Source organism: Bufo gargarizans, chromosome 7, assembly GCF_014858855.1.
Source record: "Bufo gargarizans isolate SCDJY-AF-19 chromosome 7, ASM1485885v1, whole genome shotgun sequence".
NCBI classification, from domain to species: domain Eukaryota; kingdom Metazoa; phylum Chordata; class Amphibia; order Anura; family Bufonidae; genus Bufo; species Bufo gargarizans.
Genome location: NC_058086.1, coordinates 38,765,651 through 38,775,827, shown reverse-complemented (window position 1 = coordinate 38,775,827; position 10,177 = coordinate 38,765,651). Strand labels below are relative to the sequence as shown.

At 50.1% G+C, this 10,177-nt stretch overlaps 1 protein-coding gene across 1 annotated transcript; it reads left to right on the top strand.

Annotated features, from left to right (window-relative positions):
* The first annotated feature begins 737 nt into the window (after positions 1 to 737).
* MIGA1 (mitoguardin 1) lies at positions 738 to 9,949 on the top strand. Its single transcript, XM_044302224.1, has 8 exons — positions 738 to 780; positions 2,539 to 2,661; positions 2,749 to 2,926; positions 4,367 to 4,497; positions 5,093 to 5,219; positions 7,896 to 8,032; positions 9,228 to 9,351; positions 9,778 to 9,949. The coding sequence occupies exons 2-8, from the start codon at positions 2,557 to 2,559 to the stop codon at positions 9,897 to 9,899; spliced, it is 924 nt and encodes a 307-aa protein (XP_044158159.1). The 5' UTR covers positions 738 to 780; positions 2,539 to 2,556; the 3' UTR covers positions 9,900 to 9,949.
* The last annotated feature ends 228 nt before the right edge of the window (positions 9,950 to 10,177 follow it).

Sequence of the window (10,177 nt, the reverse complement as noted above, 5' to 3'; positions counted from 1 at the left end):
CACCAGTCAACCCATTGTCCCTCACTGCCCACCAGTCACCCCATTGTCCCCTCACTGCCCACCAGTCACCCCATTGTCCCCTCACTGACCACCAGTCACCCCATTGTCCCCTCACTGACCACCAGTCACCCCATTGTCCCCTCACTGACCACCAGTCACCCCATTGTCCCCTCGCTGTCCACCAGTCACCCTACAGCCCCCTCACTTCCCACCAGTCACCCTATAGCACCCTCGCTGCCCACCAGTCACCCTATAGCACCCTCTCTGCCCACCAGTCACCACATTGTCCCCTCGCTGCCCACCAGTCACACCATTGTCCCCTCACTGACCACCAGTCACCCCATTGTCCCTCACTGCCCACCAGTCAACCCATTGTCCCTCACTGCCCACCAGTCACCCCATTGTCCCTTCACTATCCACCAGTCACCCCATTGTCCCTTCACTATCCACCAGTCACCCTATTGTCCCTCACTGCCCACCAGTCACTCCATTGTCCCCTCACTGTCCACCAGTCACCCCATTGTCCCCTCACTGCCCACCAGTCACCCCATTGTCCCCTCACTGCCCACCAGTCACCCCATTGTCCCCTTACTGCCCACCAGTCACCCCATTGTCCCCTCACTGACCACCAGTCACCCCATTGTCCCCTCGTGGATCTCAGCATCTCCTCTCTGCTACATTGTAACCGGCCTCTTCCCCGGAAGCAGTCCCCGCTCCTCCTCCTCCTCCTCCTCCTCCTCAGGATCCATCTGTGCTGGGAAGGCAGCCAGTGTGAGACAGGTAAGTGATCCATACTGGGCGCAGCCAGAGACCCCTACACAGAGAGGCCGCCCCCCTGTAGACAGAGCACCCCCTCCCCTCAGGGATCCATAGTGTGTCATCATAGGTCATGTGTGGGGTCCCTGTGGACAGCATGTGCACCACGCAGGCAGTGCCCCCCATAGTACCAGGAGCCCCCCTGTAGACAGAGCCCCCCCCTCCCCTCAGGGATCCATAGTGTGTCATCCTATGTCATGTGTGGGGTCCCTGTGGACAGCATGTGCACCACGCAGGCAGTGCCCCCCATAGTACCAGGAGCCCCCCTGTAAACAGAGCACCCCCTCCCTTCAGGGATCCATAGTGTGTCGTCATAGGTCATGTGTGGGGTCCCTGTGGACAGCATGTGCACCATGCAGGCAGTGACCCCCCATAGTACCAGGAGCCCCCCTGTAGACAGAGCACCCCCTCCCCTCAGGGATCCATAGTGTGTCATCATAGGTCATGTGTCCCTGTGCATCATGCAGGCAGTGACCCCCCATAGTACCAGGAGCCCCCCAGTTGTCTGTGACACCTGTCCATGTGGAGTGGCATCTCCCTGTGTCCTGCGCTCCCTGATTATCTGACCAATAGTTGGTGTGTCTAACAAAAGATCTGTGTGTGTGTCAGTCGTTACTGCAGTTTTGGTGTTCTATTCATGAACAGTGCATTATATAGCGCAGAATTACAGAAAACTAGATGCTAGAGGGATTGTTCGGAGAAGACCCGGTGGCTGCTGCGGGGCGGTCGTAGTGTAGACGGAGTCCATTGACCACATGTAGTATACGGCCCGGCTCAGGGGCGCTGACCACCTGTAATCCCCCGGATAAGAGGCACTTTTTTCTGCTGTGTGCAAAAAAAATAAAAAATCCTATGACGATGATTTTTTGGGGAATCTAGAGGAGTTTGTGCCGGAACAAGAGGCGCTGTTTGCGGCAAGGTCTCCGACGTTCACTGCAGAAGCTGTGCGTTTACGTTTTTTTTATGTGGGTGCCATTTAAAAAATAAAATCATTGCAAAAATGAGGCAAACCTGAAGAAACCGCGCAGAAATAATCTGCTGCAGCGTGGACTCCCCCTGAAAACGACAGGATCCACCCCGAAATCCGCAAAGTCCCCCATGTGAACCGCCGCGCCCTCTGCACTTTGACAGGTCCAGGCAGTGTAAACGTCATCACACCCGGTCCTGTCAATCAAAGTGCAGAGGGCGCAGCACTTGCAGAGAGAGCGGAGCCTCAAGGTGTAATGGCAACGGCTCATTTGCATATAATAAAACTCAATTTTTCTCAGTAATGCGGGGGGGGGGGCACATATGAACATGGGACCAACACAGATGCCTTCAGCTGCCAACAGGTCAGCCGGTGACAGATGCCCTTTTAAAATCAATCAGTTGCGCTATAAAAAGTGGCAGTGTAGCCCATTCCTACCCACCCAACCGCAGGTGCCAATGGTCGAATTTTAAATTGCTTCCCCGTTAACCCGCAAGTTTTTGCGGCCATCCATAGTTGTCTGTGGTCCCTAATTTTCAGAGACAGTCCTGGCAAATTTGGGCTGTGCAGGGTTGGAAATGGGTGGGGCTTCTGTAAGACCCACCCAAAAGTGGGTGGTCCCAGGTGGATTTTTTTGGGGGGGCCCCGAATTTACCAACTAGAATGCTGGTAAGTATGCGCATCGCAGCCGCCCATGTTCTATATTACTTTTTCCATTTCCTCAGAATAGTTTTTACCTTATTTTTGGTCCTCAGAAGAGGTCACCGGAATGTATGGCCTCCCCGGAAGACCCCACGATGGAGACGCAGCACATGCTCAAGATGGCCGCCCTGCGTGTCATGGATTTCCCTTTGTCCCTGTGCAGCTCGCTCACGCAGGTAACCTGCAGGAGATGAACGCTTTACACCTGTGTGATGTTTTTTTTTAAGATTTGTTGGTTATGAGCCGTTCTCTGCGTCTTGCAGCTGAAGTCTTATCCCGGGCTGAAGAAGATCCTCGCGGTCACCGCCGTCGGGACTGTGTCCATTATTTTTCTGGCTCGTCACTTTAAAAGGAGAAGAGGGAAGAAGAAAAGCGCAGTTCCTTCCTGGGAGCCGGGAAATCTCCTGCTGGACTGCACCAGGAACGCCGCCTCCGAGAAAGGTGGGTTCACGTACATGGATTGTTCTCTGGAGTGACGAGAGAGCAGCACAGAGTATTTCAGGAGAGGAGCGTTTTGATGTCACCCAACGATGTGATAATGGTAGCGAGGATGGCATGGTGGTGCCGGGATGTAACAGAGGGAAGAGGGGAAGTCACAGTGTAGTGCCCACAGCAGCACAGAGTATTTCAGGAGAGCAATGTGCTGATCTTGCCCAGTGTTGTTCTAGTAGCAGTGAGGACGCCATAGTGATTCGGGGATATAACAGAGAGAATGAAGGGAAAAAAGGGGAGGTCACAACCATAGAGTTACACAGTGTAGGGCACACAGAAGCACAGAGTATTTCAGGAGAGGAGTGTGCTGATCTTGCCAAAGGGTGTAATAACAGAAGTAAAGATGGCATGGTAGTGCCAGGATGTAAAAGAGAGAATGGAGGCAAGAAGGGAGGTCACAGTTGTAGACTACCATAGTGTGGGGCCCACAGCAGTTCAGAGTATTTCAGGAGAGGAGCATGTTGAACGTGCCAAGTCATGCTATGGTAGTACTTAGTACAGCTTGGTGGTGCTGGGATATAACAGAGGGAATGGTAGTAAGTAGGGAGGTCACGGTCGTAGAGTAAAATAGTGTAGGGCACACAGCAGCACAGAGTATTTTCAGTAGAGGGACATGCTGATCTTGTGCAACGCAGTTTGACCTGTCTATTCCTGTGATTATGTAAATAATAGTAGGGTTGCAGGTAACAGGGGCAGTTTCATGATGTTAGGAGGAAAACTGAAGAAATCAGGAAGGAGTAGAGTGCCCAGCAGCACAGAGTATTTTAGGAGTCGTGTGCTGACCTTCTTCATCGGTGATTAAGGAAATAATGGCAGTACTGTTTGTGGCTAGGACAGTGTCATGATGTGGCAAAGAAGACGAGATTTCGGACATAGAGTGAGGAGTGGAGTCGCAGCAGCACAGAGTATTTCAGGAGAAGGCGTGTGTTTGTTCTTATGGGGGGGGGGGGGCAGTGGCCTTCTCAGTCTTGATTTAAGGCAGTAATGACTAGAGCAAAGTGGAGAAAGGGGATTGGAGACCACAGAGAGGTCATGGTAATAGGTTCCCCAGCAGCACAGAGTATTTCAGGAGACGTGAGAAGCATCCATTGATCTTATTAGGAGCCAGTGATACATTCCGCTAATGATTAAGGTTATATTGACAGGACCAATGTGGAGGAAGAGAAACGGAGACCCTAGAGAAGTCATAGAGTCCCCAGCAGCACAGAGCATTTCAGGCAGCAACTTCTCTGCTTGTGATTATGTTGGAGTGAGGACAGGGCGTGATGGGGGTAAGGAAAGGTATTGGAGTCAAGTAGATCAGGATAGAACAGGGTTGTGCCGTCCTCTGATCCACGCGTGTACATGATACGTCTAGTCCACGTGCTCCTCTCTTTGTCCGCACTGCAGGCTCCAGCTGCTCCAGCAGCCGGCAGAATCTCACCCTGTCCCTGGCGTCAGTGAAGGAGAAGGGGTCGCAGCTGCACCTCAACGGAGGACTGAACAGTAAATACTCCGGATCCGTGCAGAGTCTGGCTTCAGTAAGTTTTAGTTTTTTTTGTCCTGATGAAAGATGAGACGTCAGCAACCTTCTCCGTTCCACAAAATACGGAATGCACACGGACGTCATCCGTATTTTTTGCGGATCCGTGTTTTGCAGACCGCAAGATCCATACAGTCGTGTGCATGAGCCCTAACGGTGATTTTCCTGGTGGCAGATTCCCTTTAAGTGGGGGGTGGGGGGACTGAGTTGCAATTCTAGATGGAACCTGTCAGTGGCGCTGTTTCCGTTTTAGGAAAAAATATAAAAAACAGGTTATATAAAGTCATCCCTAATCGGTTTATATCGGTAGGGTCCTACCACTGGGACCCCCTACCAATCACGAAAATGGGGGCCCCGTACTCTTTGGGACTCCCTGAAATGAACAGAGCGGCCGCTCCATTCATTTCTATGGCAGTTCCGGAGATAGGCGAGCACTGTACTCATACACCTATTGAAGTCAGTAGGAGCAGTATACATATGGGCCTGAGCTGCACCTAGGTGACCGATGAAGGCGTCACTGGCCCAGGAAGAGGTGGCGGTGCTCGCTCACCTGTGCAGCCGCTGGCATAAAATCTCTTTCCTTTGTGATTTAGGTTCGAAGTGTCAACTCGTGTCACAGCTGTACCTGTATTAACACCAATCCCTGGGATAAAGGGGAAGAAGAGGATCTAAAGCTCGTGAACATCCCGGTCACCACGCCCGAGAACCTCTATCTGATGGGTAGGTGGATGAGGGGGAGAGCGGGGACTTCATTTTGTGGTGCACCAACAAATGACACAGTCTGCTGCTCTTACAGGAAAGAATCCTGTCTTTATTGAAGGGAAGCCCTCTTTCCTGCCCTTCTGCTAGGATTTCTGGCTGGGGTATAAATAGGACACCAGACCCTAATTGCTAACATTGTTGTTGGTAAATTTAGGTCATGTAAGCCCCGCCCTGGGAATGGCTACTTATGGTAGGGGCATGCATAAGCCAAGCCCTTTGTCACCGCAGGACTCCTGCCAGGACTGTCTCTATAAATTGGGAACAGTCCCTACAAATTTAGGACTGTTGGTAATTATTCTGAACCGATTTCTGTACTGTCCATTACTAGATACTGATTAGTTTGCCTTCAAGGCTCACTCAGTACGGTCATCCACCTGCAGTCACTCGTTACGTTGGTCATCCACCTGCAGTCACTCGTTACGTTGGTCATCCACCTACAGTCACCCGTTATGTTGGTCATCCACCTACAGTCACTCGTTACGTTGGTCATCCATCTGCAGTCACTCATTATGTTGGTCATCCACCTGCAGTCACCCGTTATGTTGGTCATCCACCCGCAGACACTCGTTACGTTGGTCATCCACCTACAGTCACTCATTACGTTGGTCATACACCTGCAGTCACTCATTATGTTGGTCATACACCTACAGTCACTCGTTACGTTGGTCATCCACCTGCAGTCACCCGTTACATTGGTCATCCACCTACAGTCACTCTTTATGTTGGTCATCCACCTGCAGTCACCCGTTATGTTGGTCATCCACCTGCAGCCGCTCATTACGTTGGTCATCCACCTGCAGCCGCTCATTACGTTGGTCATCCACCTACAGACACTCGTTACATTGGTCATCCACCTACAGTCACTCATTACGTTGGTCATCCACCTACAGTCACTCGTTACGTTGGTCATCCACCTACAGTCACCCGTTACGTTGGTCATCCACCTACAGTCACCCGTTACGTTGGTCATCCACCTACAGTCACCCGTTACGTTGGTCATCCACCTACAGTCACCCGTTACGTTGGTCATCCACCTACAGTCACCCGTTACGTTGGTCATCCACCTACAGTCACCCGTTACGTTGATCATCCACCTACAGTCACCCGTTACGTTGGTCATCCACCTACAGTCACCCGTTACGTTGGTCATCCACCTACAGTCACCCGTTACGTTGGTCATCCACCTACAGTCACCCGTTACGTTGGTCATCCACCTACAGTCACCCGTTACGTTGGTCATCCACCTACAGTCACCCGTTACGTTGGTCATCCACCTACAGTCACCCGTTACGTTGGTCATCCACCTACAGTCACCCGTTACGTTGGTCATCCACCTACAGTCACCCGTTACGTTGGTCATCCACCTACAGTCACCCGTTACGTTGGTCATCCACCTACAGTCACCCGTTACGTTGGTCATCCACCTACAGTCACCCGTTACGTTGGTCATCCACCTACAGTCACCCGTTACGTTGGTCATCCACCTACAGTCACCCGTTACGTTGGTCATCCACCTACAGTCACCCGTTACGTTGGTCATCCACCTACAGTCACCCGTTACGTTGGTCATCCACCTACAGTCACCCGTTACGTTGGTCATCCTCTCAACCCATTTCAGTTTGTGTATTCATCATGTTCAGAGACCCCATCTTTTCTAGCTAGTGTTTAAGGCTCCTTTTCTAGCATCACATGGCTTCAGTTGCTTTAGCAGCAGCTGGCTGGCGCTGGTGGCTGAAGTTTACCAACCACCAAAGCTCTAGGTCAGGGGTCAGCAACCTTCCGGCATTCCAGCGGTGTGAAACTACAACCCCCAGCATACATACTTACTCAGCTGTTCTTGGAGCTTCCACAGAAGTGAATGAAGCACGCTGGGAGTTGTAGATTTTAACCGCTTGTGTGCAGGAGGTTGCTGACCCCTGCTCTACGCCCTTCCTGTATCCCTTTTACCTGGTGTTTTACCACTTTTTTTATCGTAATTTTTTTCTTTTACCTTACATTCATCTACATTTACGGATTTATCGATATTTCGCTGTAAGGCGACGTGTAACCAATGTGGGGCTGCTCGGGGTTATTTTTTTATTTTTTGCAGAAACAAGTTTTTGGGATCATAGTTGATAGAAGCAAAAAATATATAAAAAAAAAAAAGGGTCAAGTTTAGTTCTGCATAAACGTTATGAAGCCTCCATTTCCGGGGCTTGTTTACTGAGCACTTCCTTCCCCCGCTCCTGTATTGCTTGGATGGATTAGGGTCATCTGCTTTTCCCAGCTGGATTTATTACTGGTCCAGCTGCTGATTCCCGGTTACTCTGGATAAAGAAATGAAAATTCAGACATAGTTTGCAGAACGTGGTCAGATCTGCACTTCCCCTCCTTATCCACATGAATTCCGTGTCGTACAGTGAACATGTATGTTATCATATTGATGCCACTTTTCATGATCAAGTACATGCACATTGTGCGGTGGGAGAGTCACAGACTGGAGACCACTGTTAGAAGGTTTATTTTTTTTCAATGCAATACCTTAAAGATGCCACTGGGGGGCATTGTTCAATTAAAGTGAATAGTAAAATGCGAGATGTTGCACGTTAACACGTCTGAAAAGACTACCGGTAATTATCTTTTTTTTTTGTTAAGGAATGGAATTATTTGAAGAGGCGCTGCGAAGGTGGGAACAAGCCCTCTCTTTCCGGAATAGGCAAGTGGAAGACGAGGCCAGCTGCGGGTCCATCAGAATGGGAGCTGGGGATGCCATAGCTGAAGAAAATGTGGAGGTATCGTGTGCTTTATACACCAATATGGCGGTGACAAGTTCAGAGGGGCATCTGTCAGCAGGATCAACCCTATAAACCCAGGCATACTTCCTGGTAGGGTCGATCCTGCTGATTAAAATGATACTTGGGAAAATCGGTTGCGGCATTCCCGAGAAAACAACTTGTATTGTTTATGCAAATGAGGGCTTCAGTGCACCGAGGGGGGGACCCTTGCCCTTCAGTGCACTGAATGCTGTCCACGCTTCTCGGTGCACTGAAGCTCCTCCGCCTTCCAGTGCTGTCTACGCTTTTCGGTGCTCTGAAGACCTCATTTGCATAACGAATAAAAGTCGGAGAACCCCTTTAACATACTTTATTAAGGATCCCCCTCTTAATTGAGTGTTTTATTAATAGATTTTCTAAACCAGATCCACCACCACCACCACAATCTATTTTAGCCACTTCTCCCTCACCTTGGATCCTATGCACAATTTAGCACACGGGGGCAAAAACTTCCTAGGGCTTTTGTAAGGTCAGAAAATCGCCGGCACTGATCGCCGCTCAGATTGATATGATATACATGTATGCAGATGTTTTATCGTATGTATGGTCAGTGCTAATGAATGGGAAGCACTGGCTTTACACAGAACCTCATCCGTTTCCTATAGAGCACAGGTGACCATGTTGGGTGGAGTAGTTGTCTATGACTTTGCCTTATATCGGAGCTTAAAGGGAATCTGTTCCCTCCAATTTTGGACCATTTTCTACAGTAATACATGAGTAGTCCTGCAGATATGGAGTCCGGATCACAATCTTTTATTTTCCTACTGCGCCCTGTTCCCCGCTGTCAGGACTCAGAGCATTGTCAGGACTGCTGTTCAAGCGCACACGAGTCCGCTCCATTGTGTTAGAACAGCACAGTAGTCCGGACTGTCTATTCGGCACAGCTTTGAGCGATGACAGCGGGGTAATGGGGGGGCAGTAGGAAAATAAAAAACAGCGGTCTAGTGTCGTAACCGTTTCTTAACTGGGCCCAAAAAAGGCCTGAATGTCTAGGTAACTTTTAGTGATTTTGGGTTTAGTGACCCTAGCTGCATGTGCAGATAGGACGTATATACCCAGTGGGCAGTCGGGAAGGGGTTAAAATTACTCTCGCAAATCGTCCAAAATCGGTATGACAGATTCCCTTTAATTCACTCGAAATGTCTCGTTCTAGGACATCATGAGCGCTGAATTCATCCATAAACTGGAGGCATTACTGCAGCGTGCCTACCGCCTCCAGGAGGACTTCGAGGCCTCGCTCGGAGCTTCTGATCCCGCATCATTGGCTAATGACATTGGTAAGTAATCGTGGGTTTATCCCACTAACAACACGTATCCCCTGACCACAGGGTAGAGGGGCTGATCGGTGGGGGTCGAACCACTGGGACCCCTAGCAGTCATAAGAACGGGGTTCCAGGAGTCCCCATGTGAATGGAGGGGTAGTGCGCATGTGCGACCACCACTCCATTCACTTCTATAGGGACTCCGCTTTCTCCGACAGTCCCATGAAGTGCTGCGGACTACCGCTCCATTCACACGTTGACGATGGTCAGCGTCCCACAGATCAGACACTTATCCTTTATACTGTGGGTAGGGAAAAAATATTCTTTGCTGAGAAACCCCCTTGAATTTACAGATGATAGCGGGTGCAGCGATAATCAGCACAGATTTCATGTTGTTTTTTGACCCTGTCGCCACTGACATTTCCATTATGTTCACAGTAGCACAGAGTGTTTCAGGAGATAAGTGTCCTAATCTTGTTACGACCTGCACCATTCCAGCCCTGAAATCCAGCGAACGACTGCGTTCTACCCAGGGACCTCCTAATCAGCAGCGCTTACCATAGATTGTCTTGTCTCAGGCTGACAACCATTCTCCTCCTGTGCTTGGAGGGGTTCTCCCATGACTAATGTAAAAAATGAAAACCAGAATTCATATATTACCTGACAAAGCCAGAACCGGCCCTGTACCTCACATGGACCCAGAGATCTCCACATTCATTGCTCTGCTACATTTATATCAAGCTGACAGCTCAGGGGAGTGTCTTTTCTGCTGCAGCTCAGGGGGGCGTGTCCATGCTCTGCCTATCACAGCTCGGGGGGCGTGTCCATGCTCTGCCTATCA